Source organism: Gracilinanus agilis, chromosome 2 (genome assembly GCF_016433145.1).
Source record: "Gracilinanus agilis isolate LMUSP501 chromosome 2, AgileGrace, whole genome shotgun sequence".
NCBI lineage: Eukaryota > Metazoa > Chordata > Mammalia > Didelphimorphia > Didelphidae > Gracilinanus > Gracilinanus agilis.
Genome location: NC_058131.1, coordinates 331,663,337 through 331,685,454, shown reverse-complemented (window position 1 = coordinate 331,685,454; position 22,118 = coordinate 331,663,337). Strand labels below are relative to the sequence as shown.

At 36.4% G+C, this 22,118-nt stretch overlaps 1 protein-coding gene across 1 annotated transcript in view; it reads right to left on the bottom strand.

Annotated features, from left to right (window-relative positions):
* Nucleotides 1-2,444: 2,444 nt before the first annotated feature.
* The window catches only part of TNFSF8 (TNF superfamily member 8), a 47,357-nt gene continuing 27,683 nt past the window's right edge, over nucleotides 2,445-22,118 (bottom strand). The window contains exons 3-4 of the mRNA XM_044661514.1: nucleotides 5,099-5,170; nucleotides 2,445-2,842 (exon numbers count right to left, since the gene is read on the bottom strand). Coding sequence (XP_044517449.1) covers nucleotides 2,445-2,842; nucleotides 5,099-5,170 — 470 coding nt within the window. The remainder of the gene's footprint in view (nucleotides 2,843-5,098; nucleotides 5,171-22,118) is intronic.

Here is a 22,118-nt window from a genome sequence, read left to right as displayed (position 1 = left end):
TCGTTTGTACATTTTCATCTGCCTATCTCCTGCATTAGGTTGTGAGCTCTTTGAGAGAAGACAGGGACTGTCTTTTGCCACTTTTTGTTTCTCTAGCACTTAATAAATATTGATTGATTGGTTGGTTCTGCCTTCTGAGACCAAATAGAACAAATTTAATCCTTGCACTGGAAAAAGTATTAAAATAAAATAAAATTCAGTATTTAAATTAAATTAAAATAAAAACTATTAAAATAGTTATTATAGTCCCAATTTGTCTTTTCCTTTCCAAGTTAAACATCCCAAGTTCTTTCAATTGATTTTCATATGGCATATACTCAAAGGATTTTGGTAATCTGGCTTCTTTCCTTTGGACAATTTCACCCGTTTCAATGTCCTTGCTAAATTATGGCACTCCAAAATGAATATAATTTTTCAGTTTAGTCTGACTATGACAATGTTTAACAGACCTATCCCCTCTTTATTCCTAGTAGCTATTCTTTTCCTAATGCAGTGATGGGCAAACTACAGCCTGCAGGTCAGATGGGGCCCCCTGAAATGTTCTATCCAGCTGCCCAACATTATTCCTAATCTGATGAATTCAATGAGTAGGGTACAATGAAACTTTGAAAGAGTTGCCTTAGAAACAGACTGACAGATGAGCATTTCCTTTCCTTTGGCCCCCTCTTTAAAAAGTTTGCCCATCCCTGTCCTAATGCAGCCCTAGATCATATTTGTTTCTTTGGCTGCCAATCACACTATTAACTCAAAATGAGCTTACAGCAGTCTACTAAAACCTCTAGATCTTTATCAGACAAACTGCCTCTATTTCTAAATCTACCTTGGTCATCTTGTACTTGTCACATTGATTTTTTGAAACCTCAAAGAAAGATATATATTTTTTGACATTTACCATGATCATTCATCAATTCTATTAGCAAAAATTATTTACATTTATCACAAGATTCTTTATGATCTCTGGAGTTTATCAGATGAAAAATTATGTTTTTCTCCTGACTTTCAACAATTAGTGGCCATCTGACTTAAGCAAATTAACTTTATTTCTCTGGACCTTGGTTTTCCCTTCTGTTGCAAGGATCAAATGAAATCATGAACGTGAAAGTGTTTAATAGCCATCAAGTGAATTAATGATTATGAAGTAATGATTTTCCCTAGTGCACTTAAGTGTTTGTTTACAGATTTTTACTTAACAGAGAAGCTGCCTTGGGGTAGAGGAGAAAGAGAAGGAGTGATCCAAAAGTCTGGGGTGAGGGACTGCTGAATACTGAAACTAAAAGTCCAAGGAAAGTCATGAGTATCTCTGAAAATCAATGGAAGAGAGATTTTGATTTACCGAACTTTAATTTTTGTACAACAAGGCAGGAATATACCTACTGCATGAAGCCACTTCCCCTTGGGCTATCTAGCCAAGCATATGCTTCTGCCTAGAAGCCTGGCTGACTACAGAGAGAGTCCTTTTCCTGAGGCTTTTTTTCATCATAATTTTTCTTGCCCCAACCCAACCAGTGAAGTTAAACTCATCATTTTGGATGTCCTTCTTTTGTCATCAGGATCACAATGATGGATCATTCATCTTGCCAAGAATTAAAGTTCCTCCTCTGCCCTTCCCAGTATTACATAGTCTTTGATCTAATTATTTCCCTGGGAAGCAGGAATGGGGGTCAGCTTAGGTCCTAAGGGAGGTGAAGGTCCAAACCATCTACAGCTATTTCCCTTTCATTCAAAAATCAAAGACGTCAGGCATCTGTAATGGCAGCCATTCCAATAGCAGCTGCCTTTATGCCTACTGTTCAATATAGTCATTGTCACTAGCTAACATTCATTGACCGTATGGCACTACATGTTTTGAGGCAGGCAGCAGGAGGCTAATGCTCACATGTGCTTGACATGGTTTGCTCTTAATTGGAATAAATATAGGCCTTGGATAATGGTTTGCTAAGCATCCCATCTAATTAGTCTTGTTTTGAATCATCTCTTGTTCTTTAAATACATTTCCTCTATAGTCCTATCTTTAAGCATTGGAGTAGCCTGCTACAGGGAAGTCTCCCTAATGTGTGTTTCAGACTTTGCACTTCCCTGTCCAGTTGTTGAAACATTCTGGGCATTATCACCAGGTCAGACTGTAAGTGGAGGTAACCCAGTCTTTATTGTTTGATTCATCTTTCACTGTTTGGGGATTTTAGGTGTGGATGCTTGGGAAGTGTGCTTCTATATGACTAATCCTATTGTCTTCCTTCTGAAAGAGAGTTCAACCAAGAGTCCTTCTTATTATCATCACAGTACATACAAGTGATGAAGAAAATGGGGTAGGAATTCACACCATTTGGAGTTTTAATCTAATGATAAAGGTCTCCTGTGAAAAGGCTTCTTTTATCCCCCGTTAGTCAAAGAAAAGCTGTTTGGTATTGATGGAAAGTTTCTCTTCGTGAGTCAAAGAGGGTTGCTCAGTTAGAGTCACTATACTTGAAGGTGGCCAAGACATTATCAAGAGGAAAAGTATTTTTATCCACATATTGGAATTCTTTGACCTTGACAGACACAGTATTATTGACTTTGAGGTCCTCCAGAAGGAACTGGAAGAGATTCCTATAGATATTCTTTGTTGCTGTTTTTGATTCACACACAGTAACCGTAGTTTGCTTCTTGCTTTGGTTATTGATGAGGAGTTCCAACTTCAGGTCAATGGTATTGTCTGGACAATCTGGCACGACAAATTGCAGCTGGCAGTAGATGACGTACCAGCCTGGGGACTGGATGATCAGATTTCCATCATGATATCCAATGCCATGGAGGATGCCATTTTTGTTCCAGGTCAGTTTGGAACTGTTTATTTGTTTTGACACTAGGGAGAGAAACGTAAAAGAAGATTATTATTATGTGCCTTTGGGAAATGGTCTGACTCTAGAATGATCTGCTAAGAGTGTTTATATTATTAGGACAGTCAAGAAGACATTGGGGGTCTTTGAGATAGGATCTCTGTCAGAGATAGCTAGTTGTTACACTGAGTAGAAAACGTAGTAAAGTCAAGAAAACCTGAGTTCAAATCCTATCTTGTACCCTTTTCTTGCTTTGTGACCTTGGGCACTTGACAAAACTCTGCCTCAATTTCTTTATTTGTAAAATGGATGATAATGCCATCTACCCTCCAGGGTTGCAGTGAGGACTAAATTACATATATATATATATATATGTATATATAACTTTGAAAGCTTTTAATCACTATATAAATGCTAACAGTTAATATTATTAATATCACTATCATGATGATCATTAATAAGTTATTTCAAAGACTCANTATATATATATATATATATATATATATATATATATATATATATAACTTTGAAAGCTTTTAATCACTATATAAATGCTAACAGTTAATATTATTAATATCACTATCATGATGATCATTAATAAGTTATTTCAAAGACTCATAGAATCATAAAATCTCAGAGTTGAATGGTATTGCAGTGGCCACCCAGAGCTAACCATAAAAAAATCCCCTTTACAACACACCAATTAAGTGGTTATCCAATTCAGATAGCTTTCATTATTAGTATTCTTCTACCTGACATCAAATCTACATTTGCCACCTTGCAACTGGTGGCATAGTGTGCTGGACTTAGAGTTAGGAAAACTCATCTCTCTGAGTTCAGATCTGGCCTCAGGAATTTACTAGCTGTGTTACCAAGGACAAAACACTTAACCCTGTTCGCCTCAGTTTCCTAATCTTACAATGAGTTGGAGAAGGAACTGGCAAACCACTCTGGTATCTTTGCTAAGAAAACCTCAAATAGAATCACAAAGAGTTAGACACAGCTGAAATGACTGAACAACTACAACAAAAGTTGCACTACTTGCTCCTTATTATTCCCTCTATGTCCAACAGAACAAGTCTAATATCAATTGCACATGACAATTCAATACTTGTAAGCAGCTTCCATATCTTCTTCCTCCTTCACCAAGTCATCTCCAGGCTAAACATCTCTAGTTCCTTTGATTGATCTTCATGTGATATGAAGCTGAGGACTTTCATCATCCTACTTGTACTTCTAAGGACTGTCTCACAGACAGTTTAATCTGTATGCCCCGCAAAGCAAGAACTTTTATTGATGAGTAGAAGTTTGATCTAATGAATTAGTTTCATAGGATCATTGATTCAGAACTGGAAGATAGCGGAAAGGCCATCTAGTTCAGCACTTTCATTTTATAATTGAGGAAACTGAGTCCTATAGTAGTAATTTGCCCAAAGTTTCACAATATTTTAAATGGTAAAGACTTATGGTCAATGTTCAATTTCTCTTTTACTCAGGCATTGGAATAGCAGCACATTTTAGTATTTCCTCCAAATACCTATCTCTTGACAGAAACATCTAGTAATATACAGAAAGGTAATTGTTATTCATTAAGATGTCAATCCAGGAGGCAGAGCAGTTTGCAGATTATTTAACAAAAGAGCTAGTCATTCAATTGAGTAGTGTGTCTTTAGTAGTTATAGGATGGATGATCAAAAGTCATATAATCTTGGGAAAATTCAGTGATTCTTTGAATTGGATCTTAGAACTCTTGCTCCTTCATATTTAGTCAGATCCAATCATATTTCACTTTACACCTTGGCCAACCTCTTTCCTGCTGCCCTACCACCTCTATATACTTTCCTTCTTCTACCTTCCCACCTCCTACTTTCAAACTCTGGAGTCATAATGAAATCAATATTACCAATACTACTGGAAGGGATGGGCCAGTTTACTGCCCTATGTCTCCATTCACCATTCCTGTGACTTTGCAAACCAAAACACAACTCCTTGACTACCATTTCCTTATATAGTATATATTGTCTCACTTTAATCAAATGTCAGTTTCTTGATGTCAGGGACTGAATTGTTTTTGTATCCCCAGGCTTAGGATGGAATTGACATATAGTAAGTGCTTAATAAATGCATTCCCTTCCTTTGTTCCTTTGTTCCTTCTTTCCTTTCTTCCTTCCATGACTAAATAGGGAAATGACCTTTAGAAGTTAGGCAACCACAAAAGGTACCAGTCTCAAGATTTTAAAAAAGGATTCAGAGAATTCGATGAGTGGAACTCAATTACTCACCTTGGAGATATGCTGATGACTCTTTCCTTAGAGGCCTCTTCAGGATATTTAAGCTGTCCAATGAACAATTTTCTAAAAACAAAAATCAGAGAAACACAAAAGTTTAATCTTCACTTTTGGGAACATCAGATATATTCCTGATAACTCTCCATGGCCCTTGATTTAGAATAACAGTAATTTATTTCCCATTTTTCAGGGTAGTGGCTTTCTCTTCATTCAATCATTAGCTATTTTCCAGTAATGTCCTTGGTGATAAATATCTAATGTTGGCCATATGAGAGAGAAGGAAAAGATCTTTGCTTACAATGTAGTGGGAAGAAAGGCTTCCCTGCAAAGGGAAAAGATAAGAAAGGCTATCATGATCAAGGTGTGTAATTAGGATTTGCTCCCCAGGACTCTAAATCCCAGCTTCCCATGTTCCTTCTCATGTTATATACTAACATAGGGAAGATATAAGTTTTGTGTAGCTCCATCTTCATGCTCTCTTTTCCCCTGATTGTGGCTGGGAAATTTGGCTTTTACGTTTGTCTTTTTATTTCTTCTACTTTTAAGTGATTATTGATAAATCTTATAAAATATAATACTTGGAGTTATTGGATATTAATTTTAATCTTACATTTCTGGCATGCCATGAAGGTGTGATAGAATCCTTGAATTTTTTTTTTAAGAAAGTCTTTGAATAAAGGCTAGGGAGCAGATAAATTCTGTTCCTGCTGATAAGCTGCTTTTTGTCACGTTGTTTTTTTGCCCCCACCCTGTCCACTAGCTATTGTTGCAGACCCTACCTGATTGCCTGAGGGTTCAAGAGCCATTTAGAAACACCTTGTTTTTTCTGTGCAGAGGGTGAGGTATAAATCCCTTTTCCCCTACTTCCTCCACATGGGTCTCAAGCCTGCATTAGCTGCTTTTCAGCAGGGAAACACAGTGTGGTGCAGCCTTTCCATGCTATCCACCCCAACCCCAGCCTGGCTAACCCAAGCTTTACCCCTGGGGGGAGGAGAAGGAAGATTACTCTTCCAAACTTCTTAACTTTAGCCAGTGTATACTAGGGTAGCACTACCTATGGACATATATATATATATATATATATATATATATATATATATATATATGTAGTACATACATACATACATACATATATATATTTCCTGTCCATAGGTAGTATATATATATGAGAGAGAAAGAGAGAGAGAGAGAGAGAGAGAGAGAGAGAGAGAGAGAGAGAGAGAGAGAGAGATTGCAAGCATGGCCCAGTTTCCTGCTTTTCTCAAACAGCTCCCATTTCCAGAGAGCCTTACTGAGCTCACACAGCTTACAACTTTAGGATGTCTTTTTTTGCTGCCATTCCTGTGTGTACTGATTGAATACCTTACAATTGATAGCTTGAGTAATCTTGAGATTCAGAGTGGAGCTTCATCTCTCTACACCCCCTTGCCATTTTGGCCTATCCAGTCTCTGCAACACATCCATAATGGGGTTTGTCCACACTATGCTCAGTGTGTGTATGGGGAACGCCAGAGGAATGTCCAAAGGAATCTAGATGGATGATGATATTGGGGAAGGGAAGGAACCTAAATGAGTCTGGAGGTGAATTTTAAGCCTTTTTAGACTCTGTTTGCCTTATTGATATTAACTGTTTCAGTTTATTCCCCTCCAAATAGTGAAGAAGCCTCTGTAATGCAGCTATCAGAATTGGAGAAAAGGATTCTTGAATTGATTGCTCACATGTGCAACCTTCTATTGACACTGGGTTACTATATCCTGTCACGCTTATTGTATTTGCTTAAAGATTTAATTTTACTTTTTAAGTTCACATATTAATCTAATCTAATATCTTCTGTTACACTATGTCATTTTCAGCCACTGTGTTTTGGCCATTAGCTATATGTTCTGTTACATTGTCTTTATTTGTACCCTTCCCCTATGACTGTACTGGAGAAAATACCATTATAAAAGTCCATAAAAAAAGGACAAACCCTTTTCCGTGGCAAAACCATAGGTCCTTATGGATGCTGGGTTTGTTACCAGATCCATTGAGGTCACATGTTGCCTAAATGGCCTTTTGTTCCTCTTTGCCTTTGTTAATTGTCACGTGGATAATGATTATTAAATTAATTAATTAAACTGTTTATAACCTGTATACAACCTTTGGAGAATTTAATGACCTAAAAAATTAAATTGATTTTAAGGGGTCTTCAGAAGTGATTTTCAGATATCTAGTAGCACCACTACCTCTGACTGATCATTTGCCTTCCTTTTAGTTGTTTATAACAAGAGGTAAGGTCCCATTTAGTAGTTGAAGTGAAGTGCAATAACACTATTGTATTCCCCACCTCCTCTTTTATAAAAATGTAATGGATGAGATGTCAAAAGTGATTTTCACTGTTGTATTCCTTGCCTCCACTTTGCAATGGATGGGACATATAAAGACATGCCTTTTATGCTGTTACAGTCTCATATCAGAGAGGAAGGTTTTCCAAGGGACTTGGTTACCCTGTGATGAGTTATAATCTCATTTGGGAGGTGGGAAGGATTTTCCTAGGGGGCTTGGTGGCTCCCAGATGGTTTTTATATTTGTAACTCTACAGCTTACTCTACTCTTCCACCAGAATTGTCTAGATTTTTGGTGACATTTTAGATCCAAAAGGTTTTCATAAGCAGTACAGAGGTTTTTCTGGTTTCTTCTGACACATTTTGGAATGAGAGCAGTAATAGACTTTGTTAGAAATATATTTCCCAAGGTTGAAAGATTGGCTAGATCTTGAGAACTTGTGACAAGTATCCATGAGCTTCAAAGGTTTTTAAATGTCCCACAGCAACTCATGTAAATTCTAATGATAGCAGATTTATTTGCTATTGTCATTAAATGTGCTCTTATGATTTTGGGGATCTCATTTTTGGGTGATAAATCTTTGTATTGTGCCTCTCCTTGGGTAACACAGTGTGTCACTGATTGTGAACTATATATTTTTGATTTTTAAAAAAATTATCATTGTTTTTCCTTGTATGTGCAATAGAGTATTTGAGTTTTTTTTTCTCTCATTTTTTGTACTTGAAGCACATGTTAGCAGTATTAATGGTTTTTTGATTTTGCACTAGGGTAAGTGTAAAATTGCTACCACAGACTTGTGGGACATAAATCACTTTATTGGGCCCTGATTCAAGGATGTGTTATAAGCTTATTTTTCCTTACTTAGAATTGTTACACATGAGACTTTGATATTTGATTTCATTCAGATGCATGATACATGATTTTATTCAGAAATTATTTTTTTATTTTTCATTTTTCATTTTTATTTTTTGGTGCTTTTGATTTTCTTTTGACAATTGACTCATATACCTCATAACTCAACCATGTATCCTGGGGTCATCTGTGTGTTGGTCAACATCCTCCTTAGGGGAGATTATATTATTGTCATACAATTCAATATTTATAAAAATTTTTTTTGTTTGAGAGTAATTATAGGATAAGAAATTTGCTATCTCCCTGAATCAAGAAAGTGAACTGTTTGGAGAAGGGGCCATTGAGATGCCTGCAGAAACCATACACTGCACCAAAAAATCCAGCGTGAACTTTGGGATGTAGTGAAATTGAACTGTGTGTGTGTGTGTGTGTGATTTGAATGCATTTATTTTGAATGCACACTTTTATGCCAAAGGGGACTGCCCCCTTATTGGCTTTTTGTCAACGTGTCTAGCAATCATAAGTTTTGTTCTCTTTCTCTTTTATTTCCCTCTTATCCACCAATTATTATAATTTTCCCTTAGAAACTATAATACTGTATGTACCTCTAGTTAAAGATCTTTAGAGATATAAGTTGGTTATGTGTATTGATTCATTGGAGAAACTAAGCATATAAATCTGGGAGATTTCTACATGCTCATTTCCCAATGGAATCATAGGGGTGAGGGGTAGGATTGTGTAATTAGGATTTGCTCCCCGGGATTCTAAATCCCAGTTTCCCATGTTCCTTCTCACGTTACATACTAACATAGGGAAGATATAAGTTTTGTGTAGCTCTGACCTTGTGCTCTCTTTTCCCCTGACCACAGCTGGGAAAGCTAGTTTTTACTCAGGCTTTTACTTTTGTCCTTTTATTTCTTCTACTTCAAGTGATTATTAATAAATTTTATAAAATATAATACTTGGAGTTATTGGATATTGATTTTTTAGTCTTATAAAGGACAATAATATCACCAAAGGAACAAACTATTTAATAATCTGTGAGGATAGGGAATGAATTCATCCTCATATCACCTACTTCCTACCTCAAATCTCTACATTTTCAATTGTCCTTTCCAGTTTCTGAGGAAGAAGTAGGTAGTTTACTTCCTTGCTGAGGCTAACCATTTTTGATAGCATTCTCTTATGTTTCATCTGGCAGTTCCCTCTATCTTTGTTTATGTCTCTCTACCTCTGTCTCTTTCTCTCTCCCCCTCTCCACTCCCCCACCATTGGCTTCTTCCTTCCTATCCACAGACCTACTCAGGTCTTCCTCATCCTTGGGAAACAAACACCACCATCTTTGATAGTGCTTTAAACAATTGACTTTAAACACTCATCTTATACTATTCTTTCTTATATTACTAAACTCCTATATATTATATTTTACACTTACTGCTGCCACTTTCTCATTACCTAAGGGATCCAGATCTCATCACCCAACTGAAATTGCTTCCTCAAGATTATCGGTGGTGTTTAGAAATTGCTTTTTTTACTATAGTTGCTTTTCAGTACGTACTCCCAGACAGAAGCTATTCTTGTGATAGAGAAAAATAGGTAAGGAAAAACGAACCCAAACTGCAGTTATGACTGACAGCATCCCAGAATTTGGTACTTATATTTCTCAACTCAGAGACAGACATGTTTCCTCAACTGAACTCCATGACCAAAATTGTTCATTTTCCTTAACTGGAGTTTAGTCATGTTTTATTGATATTTTGATTTACATTAACACATCCTCTGTATAATTCTGTTTCATTTCTATTTTTTTTCACTCTGTACTAGTTCATACAAGACTACAAGTTTCTCTGGTTTTTTGTTCTTCATAATTTCTTATAGCATCATATTATCTCATTACATTCATGTAATGGAATTTGTTTCACTCTTCCACAGATGATTAACTCTCACTTGTTTTCATTTTTTTTTTCTTACCACAAAAATGCCTGATGATGGGGGCAGCTGCGTTGCTCAGTGGATTGAGAGTCAGGCCTAGAGACAGGAGGTCCTGGGTTCAAATCTGGCCTCAGACACTTCCCAGCTGTGTGACCCTGGGCAAGTCACTTGACCCCCATTGCCCACCCTTACCATTCTTCTACCAAGGAACCAATACACAGAAGTTAAGGGTTTAAAAAAAAACAAACTAAAAAAAAAATGCCTGATGTTCCAGAGCCAACTTGTGAGAGCTGATTGTTAAAAACCTTTCAAATTGACTAAAAATCAGGGATTGAATTTAAAAAATTTTGTTGATTTAAATTTTAAATTTAATTAAAATATGTAAATAAATTAATTTTTAAATTTAATATTAAATTTTAATTTTGTTAAATTTTTTAGGCTTAAAAAGTAATAGAAAGTTTGTAACACAGATAATACTTACACATATATCTTGTATTCATTCCCACAAATCCCCAGTCAGTTCTTAAATATTTACAAACACCCCCTTTCCCCAGTGATACTGCGAGCATTTTGGTATGTGGGTGACAGATTTTTCTGCCTTTAATGTCCTGTGGGGGATTTGTCCAGGTCTGGGGTCACTGGATAAAAAGGTCAGAAAAATATAGTGACTTTTCTCAAATAAAACTGAAATGTCTTAGAAAACAGAATAAGATTATAGACCCACTAATAGTATCTTGGTATGCTATTTTTAGCAACACCTTTAATGTTGCTTATTTCAACATTTTAAAATATTTTTCACTTTAATGTATAAAAATTGAAAACCTAGAAAATTGTTTTAATTCATATTTCCTTAATGATTAGGGACATTTAAATATCAGTTATAATTTCATATTTCATCCTTTGAAAATTGTGTATTCATATACTTTTACCACTTATCTTTTAGGGAATGGTTCTTTGTCTTGTTGTTCAGTCACTTTTCAGTTGTGTCTGACTCTGTGACCCTATTCTGGGGTTTTCTTGGCAAAGATACTGGAGTGGTTTATCATTTCCTTCTCCAGTTCATTTTTGTTTACAGCTGAGGAAACTGAGGCAGTCAGGGTTAAGTGGCTTGCCCAGGATCACACAGCTAATAAGTGTTTGAGGCCAGATTTGATCTCAGGAAGATGTTCTTCCTGACACCATTGACTATACCACCTACCTGCCCCTCTTTTTCTTATACATTTTTTAATAATATATATTCTATATAAGATTTTTATGGCAGATAACTTGAACTATATATACTATTAACTCTACCCCAAGAGAACTTAGTCAGACTCCTTGATGTGTAACTATTTCTTTGGAACCAAAAATCTTTGGTGGTGTCTATTCATAACTACATTTCCCCTAAGCTTCACAGTATGTCGATTCCAATTAAATACCTGGCCTTATTGTCCTTCTGGTATTTGGGAAAGGAAGCCTTATCTTTCATCAGTAGCAAAAAGACTTGCACCTCAGATGCAGGACTTTGTTATCTCTGTTTTAGTGTATGGAACAATACACTAAGATTATTTTATTTTATTTAAGATAATTCTCTTTATTTGAAGTCCAATTAAGGCTATCAAATAGTAAAGATAGAATGGTATTTGCATGATGGTGGGGTAGAGGTGGTGGCATGCTATCAGCAAGAGCAAGGAGGGTAATTATTTCTATAATATGTACAAAAAAAGTTTAATTAGGATCAGCCATCCTTGGAATTATCTTTAAGCTCCTTGGAATTAGTTAATTCTGTACTTCTCAATAAATGCCATCTTGCAATTAAAGTGCTGATGACCATAAGCTTCAGTATCTCAGCTTCCCCAGCTTCTAGCTATTAGCAACATCTACTGAAATTGTTAATTTCCTTCTCTCTCCTAATTTCTTTTGATTCCTCCTTTTCTCCCTCCTTATGAGACTGTGATTCCAAATGTTCCTCCATCCTTCTCTATCAGCCTCTCAACTTAAATAATATTCTTTTGTAGTGCTCTTTCCTGAGAAATGTTCACTTACCCTGCCCTCTTCCTTATTTCTACATTTATTTGGTTATTTTATTCTCTCATTAATGATTATACACTTATATGTTTCTTTTTTTATTCTTTTTTACCCCTTCTTAAGACCTTCTGTCTTAGAATTGACACCAAGAATTGGTTCCAAGGCAGAAGAGCAATTGGAATTGTTATTCATCCAGAGTCATACAGCTAGGAAGTTTTTGAGACCAGATTTAAACCCATGACCCCTTGTTTTGAGGCCTGGCTCTCTGTCCACTGAGCCACTTACTTGCCCTTTTCTTTTTAATTCTTTACATGTCCCTCATGTCATGTAAGGTAGGGCTTCTGAAAAATAAAACTTGAATTCTGGCCTCTATTTCATTCTTGAATTCTTGCATTTTTAGATATTAATTACCTTTGTTTTCCCTTCTTATTTTTCTTTCTTTCACTGTTGTTATTTTTATTATTATTTTTTCAACCTTCTTTTGTGTTTCACTCTTTGGAATATTAACTCAAGAAAAAGGAAATGTGGTGATGGAGAAGTCAGTCTATACACTGAATCAGGAAGTCTGACTCTACTGCCTACCTTTGTCATGACCTCTCACCCTTCCCAAAGTCCTCCTTCTCCTACTCCATCATCCCTAGAGGACAGTGTATATATATATATATATTGGATATTTGAAAAAAATATATATTTTCTCTCTTTAAGTGAGGCACCATATTGGGAAGCATGATCTTCATTTGGAGTGTGTCGCCTTGTAAGGACTTCCAATGTTCCCATTCACCTCAATGCAACCCACTGGCAGGCATTTATTTCTCTTCTTCCTCCTCCCACCATGGAAAAGCATTTCAATTATATCATATCCTTTTTCCTTCTGGGGTATGATAAGTCTTCCATTTCTTACCTCTAATGCCTTCCTCTTCATTGTTTTCACCTAACTCTCCAACAACCTCTCTCGTGTATGTTGAGGCTGAAAAATTTTTTATCCATTTTTTGCTCATACTCATGTGCTGGATGGAATTTCATTTCTCTGACTCATCTCTCTCTGGCCTTCCCTCCCCACATTTAAGCAGCTAACATAATGCTATCCCCTTGTCCCATATTGAAAAGATTGCTTCATTTGTAAGAGAGCTTTATCGTTCATAAATGATTATATCAATTCTTCCTCCTTCCTTTTGCTGGACTCTTTCAGTTCCCTTAAATCATTAGCCCATTGTATTCTTTTATACCTTTATAATTCTTGAGTTTTCTTTCAATTCTCAATTGGATTTTTAAAAAAATAGTAGTCTCATCTGGACCTAGGAATATTAGAGAATCGATTTTATTGCTTATTCTTTTCTTGATAATTATACTTAGTATCTTTATGGTGTTTCTTTTCTTTGTAGTAGTTGGAAATTATATACTCTACTTCTCATCTTTTATAAAGAAGTGACTCAAATGGCTTTCCTTTTTTGAAGGCTCATATTCAGATCTTATCATTGATAAATAGGTTCATCATTGAGAGATGTGCTTTTTGGGATACATCCCAAGATCTTTTACTTTGTTCAGTTTTTCTATATTTCTGATTTCTTGTTGATTTGAAGTAATCCTGATCTATTACAATTGACTTTCCTTCAGAACCGAAGACTTTTTTCCTAGTCATTTGACAAATTTATTATTTTGTGTTGAAAATCTGAAATGTATCCACAATATGCCTTGGAATTTTAAACTTGGAATTTTCCCTCTGTTAACACCCTACCAGTTCTATCAGTTAGTACTCTGATTTCTTTTTTCAAAACTTCTGGGCAGATTACTTAATTATTTCCCAAGTATGATATGTAGACTTTTAAACTTTGCAGGCTTATTTCTTTCTGGAATCACAGTTTAACAAAAACAATGTTGTCAGAAAGCATCTGTAGATAAGGGCCTCAGGAAGATGAAGGACCTTGAATTTATCACATTGAAGACTGGTTGAAGTACTATATCTTGCAGAAAAGGACATTTGGGGGTGTGTATATGTGTATATAATGGCCATGTTCAAACATTTGAAATTTCCTAGTGGAATCAGGCATTATATTTGTTATTTTGGGCTCAAAAGGCAGAATTGAGATGAAGTTTCCAAGAGGAAAATTTAGGCTTGATGTAAGAAAAAACTTAACCCCTATAGCTTTTCTGAATGGGATGCTTTAGGAGTTAGGATATTTTTCCTCACTGGAAATTTTCCAGCAGAGACTAGATGACCACTTGGACATAACATAGATACATTCAGGGAGGGATTGAGTGAGATAGATTTTGATGTACCTTCCAATTCTGAGTTTCTGGGAATTCTGTGAATAATAAAACAATGGCTTTTGGGAATGGTAAGGTCAAATGAAGGTGGTTCTCCTTCTATCATCATCATCTTCCTCTTGTTCTTGTTCTTCCTTTTCTTGCTCTTCTTGTTCTTCCTCCTCCTCCCTCTTCTTCCTCCTTCTCCCCTCCTCCTCTTCCTCTTCCTCCTTCTTCAAGTTCCTTTGCTTTGACTTTTATAGAAGTTTTGTGTGTGTTTTTTTAAACCCTTACCTTCCATCTTAGAACCAACACTGTGTATTGGTTCTAAGGCAGAAGAGTAAGGGCTAGTCATTGGGGGTTAAGTGACTTGCCCAAGGTCACACAGCTAGGAAGCATCTGAGGTCAGATTTGAACCTAGGACCCCCCATCTCTAGGTGTTTCTCTCAATCCACTGAGCCACCCAGCTGCCCTCCATTTCTGTGTCCTTTAAAAATCATTGGTTTTAGCTTTTCTCCTTCCAATTTTGTTTCTGTTATTTTTCAATTCCAGATCAGTAACTATGTTTTTCAAAAATTTCTGTTACTTTACTGAGATTTTCTTTTGTATATTTTAAGGAGTGTGGTTTGTTTTTTCCTCTTGCCTCTGCCTTTTAGAATTCCTTTTTTCAACAACACTCAGTTGTCTTCCCATCTTCTCCCATCTATCTTTTCTCAGTTCCTCCAGAGGACAGGGACTTCCTTTCTGTGACTATCTTATATCTAATTGTACTTACATTGTATGTACCTATAGAAATGTCCATATTATTTCCCCATTAGAACATAAACTCCTTGATGGCAGGAATTATTATAATTTTTAATTTGCTTTTTCTCCTTATCTCTAGCACTTAGAGTATACGTTTAATAAATATTGGTTGATTGATTGATGAGTCAAGAACTCCAATCTCTGATCTAATTTCTATCCTAAAATATTCTTTCAAACGTTGTTTTTTCCCTTTTGCACTATACTGGGGTTCCTTGTTATTTTTTCATGCTTGCTAGTGAAATCTTCCAATTTTTTTCTTTATTTTTTCTTTTTTAGGTGGAGGGGGACTCTCTTTAAAAAAAAAACCCTTGCCTTCTGTCTTAGAATCCATACTAAATATTGGTTTCAAGTCAGAAGATTGGTAAAAGTCCAGGCAATCAGAATTATAAGTGACTTGCCCAGGGTCACACCTCTAGGAAGTGTCTGAATCCAAATTTGAATCCAAGTCCTCCCATTTCCAGACTTGGCTTTCTGTCTACTGAGCCACCTAGCTGCCCTTTACTTTCTTTTAAAACATAATATTTATTCATTGTATTGTGACCTTTGAGGGAGAATTCTTAATTATCTTTTCATTTTATGAGTCTTTCTTTTCATCTACCTGTTTGGAAGAGGGATTGGACTCTTATCCATCCTTTTAGTTTTTCAGTTTTTATTTCTATAGTAAATGCTGGTTGTATTGAATTAAATTCCTAGTAGCTTTTCTTAGGTTCACCTCCTGGTTCTTCTACCTTCCCCTGTTCTGGTCACTGCCACTGTTTTCCTGTGCAAAAGTCCAAGGTTGATGTCTCAGCCTCTTTCAGTAGGCAAGTTTGAGGGTCTGGCTTGGTCCTTGCCATGTATAAATTCCACCAGATGACCAGACACAGTTAGATTTCCAGGTCTTTTCCTCTCAGACACAGAAGTCAATTTTCCTTTATCCAGCTTTGTGATACTTTTCTCTCTTTCCTGATACTCCACAGCCCCTTTCTGTTGCAAACCTGTGCAAGACCCATGATTTTCATGTCTTGAATGAGGTTCACTAGTACAAGGGGCAGAAATAGGGTGGGAGGGGGAATGGAGTAGTTTAGGTGAAGGAGACCTTTAGGGAGTTCAGGTTTTTGCTGCTAATTTGGAAGGGCAACATTGAATGGACATATTTTGTCTCCTCTTACTAATGACATGTTTTTTATTACTATTGTTGTTCAGTCATTTCAGTTGTGTCTGACTCTTTGTGACCTCATTTGAGGTTTTCTTGGTCAAGATTCTGTAGCTGTTTGCCATTTCCTTTTCCAGCTCGTTGTACAGATGAGGAGCTAAGGCAAACAGAGGTTAAATGACTTGCCTAGGGTCACAAAGAGCTAGTAAGTGTCTGAGGCCAGATTTGAACTCAGGAAGACTCATCTTCCTGACTCCAGGCCTGACACTCCCACCAAGCTACCACTTTCTATAGATTTGTCAAAATTCATCTCACCAAGTATACTGGCAAAGGTTTTTATTTTTATTTTTTAATTGCTAAAATGTTAGGCCTTTTCTTTGTTTTCCCCCTTGAATTCCCTGAAGTTTTAAAAGTTTGAACTGTCATTTATTTTTAGAAACTCTATCCTTCCTTGATTTCCTTGACACTTCTGCTTCCTTCTTCTCCTTCTATACCTGATCCTTCTTCTTCAGTATCCTTTGCTAAATCCTCAATCTCTTCCCTCACCCCATTTATATGTAAGTGTACTTCTAGATTCTGTCATGGATCCTTTTATTTCTCTATATATTCTTCCTTGGCGATCTCGTCTTCTCTCATAAGTTCAATTACCAGATAAGTTTCAAATCTATATAGCCAATCATAACCTCTCCCCTGAGCTCCAGTATCACTTCACTTACTATACATCTCTACTTATAAGTCCCATTAGCAACCAAAAATCCACACATCCAAAGTTAAATACTTAATTTTTGTCCCTAAACCAAACCTACTTCCAAATTTCCCTATTTCTGGTGAGAGTACCCCCATCAGGGTCATCCTAAACTCTTAAATCTTAAAAATCTTTTTTATATCCAATTGGTTTCTTAGGCCTGTTGATTTTAACATTTCATATATATATCTCAAGACCTAAAGGAGAGTAATGGAGGGGAAGAGACATATGTCCATTACTCTCCATTACTCTCCTTTAGGTCTTGATCAAGTTTACTTGTATCTATTTCCGTACATCCATCCTATTGGTACGTGGAAAATTAATATTGAATTGAGATGATTTTTTAATGAAATAATTTTCTCTTTAACTCCCCCAGTAAAAAACTGTCTGATGCTAAATTTAGGTTATAGTTTTCCACAGGCTATGAAACTGAGTTGGGATATCCCTTCTTTTCTTTGGATCTTGAAAAATAATAGGATTGGGGTAGGGCTGAGCAATAACTTGACCCACTTGAAAGATTAAATTAAAAGATTTTAGCTGCTATATTGGGAAGTGTGGTGAACTTTGATTAAGAATGTATTAGGCAGTCATATTGACCTAGCCACAAGGCAGAATGTATTGGTGTGTTCTGGGTCTCAAGAACACTCTTCTTCCTGTGATGAGGTAATGTTGGAGGGATTGAGAGCTCTGAGTCCACTTCCTTAGTGACTAATTGCCAGTCAAAAATATCTTGGGATGTCCAGGGGAGGAGGGACTGTGTGTTCAGGTCACAAGAGGGTATATTTTGACCTGCTTGTTCTTTTGTTTTTTGGCCCTACTCATTCATGCTACATGACATCCATTGGATTATGGAGGGAGTCAACTGGCTAGTTAAGATTGCCCTGATTAATAAACTCACTTAAAAATGAAGAAATACTGTTTCTTGAGAATTCAATCAATTTAAGTAGAATATAAGCTCCTTGAGGATGGTGAATTTCTTTTTTTCTTTGTATTCTAGCATCTTACATCTTGTCTTGAAAATGCCAGATGCTTAATATATGTTTTTTGGAATTGCATTATTGTTGTGCTTTTTGTTTCAGTTTTTTTGAGTTTTTTTTAACGTTTATTAATATTCATTTTTAACATGGTTACATGATTCATGTTTCGTTTTGTTTTAATTCCTTACCTTACATCTTAGAATCAATACAATGTACTGGTTTCCAAGAAAGCAGAGTGATAAAGACTAGGCAATGGACTTGCCCAGGGACATACAACTAGGAATTCAGATTTGAATCTAGGACCTCTCAATGCCAGGCCTGATTCTTTATTTACTGAGCCATCCAGCTGTCCCATCGAGCTTTTTGTTTTCAGCAACAATAACAAGAGCTTGTTTATTTTTTCCTTAATATCCCACTGCTATTTTTCATGAACTCACCTGTCATATACTCTTGGCACTAAATAGTAATATAATATTATATTTAACTTAATGAAGTTTGAAGAAATTACTTTGCTTCTCTGGGCCTCAGGTTCCTTTCATTTCTAATATTTGCTGATTCAGTTGTCTATGTTTTGATGTCTCTATGAGTCTGTGTCTGGTGACATCCTCTGAAAAGGTCTGTGACCTTTAGCTCATCAGTTTTTTGTTCCTTTCTTTTTCCCCCACCCCCATAATTTTGCCCTGAAACTGATGGATCAGCTCAAGCAGTTACTTAGAAATTCAAGTGGGCTGAAGAGATTGGAGAATGCTATTACATATGGTTCTGCAAGATTCCTGGCCTTGACTGTGATTGCCTCTCTGAATCTTTAAATCCAGTACTCCAGCCTCCAAATTATATACTTTCTGGTTAGGAGAAGAACAGGAATTTGGGCTTGACTGTCTAAAAAGCCTGTTATGCCTGCTCTCAACTCAAATGGGTTAAGTCACTTTGATAGAAATGATTAGTCAAGCTAGTGACCATTGACTGTCGATCTATTCTGGCAGCCCCCTCAAAATACTTAGAGTCTATAAACACTGACTCATTGTGAAATTGTCTAGCTCAGAAAACTACATTCTGTGCAAATGTAGTATTGGTGGAACTTGAGATTAGAAGTCAATTTAAAAAAAAAGAAGTCAATGAACCTGGGTATCTATCACCTCTACTACTAATTTTACTGTGTAATCTTGTGCAAATTACTTTTTCTGCTCTGGGTCTCAATTTCTTCATCTGTAAAATAAATAATTAGACTAGATCCATCTTGGCAAACCTATGGAAATATGTGCCTGAGGGGGCTGCTCTCTTCCCCCTCTCCACAGTTGTCTGAGGACATTTCTCCCATCCCCTGCCCCTCTGCCCAGCAGCTCAATGGGAGCCTGTCCTCCCTCCCTGTCTGGGGTGAGGAGGTGGCTCTCTTGTGCAAGAGGGTTGCAGTTTGGGCACTTGATCTCTAAAAGCTTTGCCATCACTGGACTAGATGATCTCTAAGGTCCCTTCCAGTTCTAAAATTCTATGTTCTATGAGTTTTAAGTTCAAGTTTTTCCCCCCATTCATTCAATATTTATTAAACATCTACTGTATGTAATACACTCTGCTGAGGGATACAGAGATATAATATGGGTCCTGCTCTCAGTCTAAAGGAGGGAAAAAGAACTAAGAAGACAAAGACAATTACGGTACTCACTGGAAGAGTGAGATGAGTCCAAAAGAAAGGACTAAGAGAAGACAGATTCCTAGCATAGTAGACATGAAATAAATACTCTTCTTTGATTGATCCCTTTCTCCTGAGATGGTCTTAAGAGAATAGGTTCAGGAACAACAAGAATTAAGCCTTGCAGGAAAGAGAGAACTTCAAAAGATAGAAGTTGGGGCTGGGGAAGAGGAAAAGTTTATTTCAGTTTGGGGGAGAGGACCCACTTTTGAGCTGGGGAGCAATCAGGAGACATATATTAGGAATAGAATTTTCATAGATATCCACCCATCTCCATATATATATATATACACACACATACATATATAAAACACATGTACATATATATACACACATATAAAACACACATACATATATACACACATGTCTGTATATGTAGATACATAATATACATCTATACATATTATATATATCTTTATATACACATAGGCTCACATAAGCTATTTGTGCCTCTATTCATTCACACAGTCTATTTCTACCTATGGTAGAACCTTCTTAGTTCACACTGGTCTGATCGGCCCCAGTTGGGCACACCATACTTTAACCCCAACAGAGTGATGCCATTTTGGTCTTCTTCAAGTACAAAAAGTTCATGTGTGTGTATGTATGTGTGTGTGTGTATACCCTAAATATTAACCTCAGAATAAAAATATATAGAGACCTCAGAATCTCTCACATATATATGTATGCATACATATATATATACTTTTATACACATATTACACATATACATATTTGCACAATTTTATATATATAATTATATATATATATATAAATTATATAATTATATATGTATATAAATAATAGGTTGAAAAGTGATTGAAAACAGGGAGACCAGTTGGGAACCTATTACAATAGACCAACTTAGAGGTGATAAACTAAACTTCTGAGTTGCTTTCCATCTCTAGATCTGTGATCCTATGAGGATAGTATATGAATGACAATAGCCAGTAATCTAGTTAGGCTGAGACCTAGGCAAATGAAGAGGGGTAATAAAACTAGGTGGGAGTCAGAATATGGAGGTCTTAAATGTCAAAATCAAAGGTTGATTTTTTTTTTTCCAGCATCCAGTGGGCAGCCTTGGGCACTTTTATAGAAGATGTAAAAAAAAAAAAATCACTCTGGAATGGATGAAAGAAAGTCAGCTTAATGCATATTTTGTATATTAAGGAGGAAAAGAATCTTCAACCATGTCTGGCCTATTCCCACCCCTCCCCTCTCTAGAGGCCAGGATTTCTGCAAACATAGCTGGAAATCTGTCACCACACTTCACTTAGGAGGAAGTCAGACCGTGCTTCCATTGCTCCTCTCATGTCTTAGTAGGGAGGACAGAAGTTAGAAGAGACCGGAGTTGCTTGAGCCACCAAAAGTTAAGTGAATAGCTCTTTCTTCTGTCTGAAAGAAGGTATTGCTTGAGTGGGGGAATCCCTACAGAGAAAAATCAGCTAGACAAATGGACTCGAGTGATTCTTTTCTTTTGAATGAATTTTGTTTCATTCAACAAATCTTTATTAAGTACTAGTCTTTAGGCACTCTCAGAATATGGAAAGGTCATAGCTAAGTGCTCTCCTTTGTGTTAAAGACTAGGCAGGCTACATCCCATGCCTATCCCGGAACAAAATCATCCTTCCTTTCTTCCAACTTAATGGTCTTGTATGGTTTAGAGCAGTGATGGGCAAACTACAGCCCGTGGTCCAGATGTGGCCCTCTGAAATGTTCTATCCAGCAGTGGGACATTATTCCTAATCTGATGAATACATTGAGTAGGATACAATACAATGAAACTTCCAAAGAGTTGCCTTAGAAACAGACTGACAGATGAGCATTTCCTTTCCTTTGGCCCCCTCTTTAAAAAGTTTGCCCATCACTGGTATAGTGGAAAGGGCCCTGGGTTAGGAATTGATCAGAAGACCTTGGTTCAAGTTTAAACTCCTTCCTGAAACCCAGTGAAGTATCTGTCCTTCCTGGATTCTAATTTCTTCATCTGTAAAATGGTGGAAGAAGGGAGAATAGAATGGCCTAGACACTAATATTTTCTCCTGCAAATCTTATGTGCCTTTCTTACTATTAATTTGGCACTTAAAAATGCAAAATATAAATATTTTAAATAATTTCCTGAAAAGTGTTGGAGCTGCAGTCAGGAGACTTGGATTCAAATCCCTGTTGCAGCCCTAATTAGCTGTATCACTTTGGACAAGTCATTGAGTCTTAGTTTCCTCGTTTGTAAAAAGGGGACAATAATGCATTTACCACCACTTTTTTCAGTCCTCCATTAGGAAAGCATTTTGTAAACCATGAAATATAA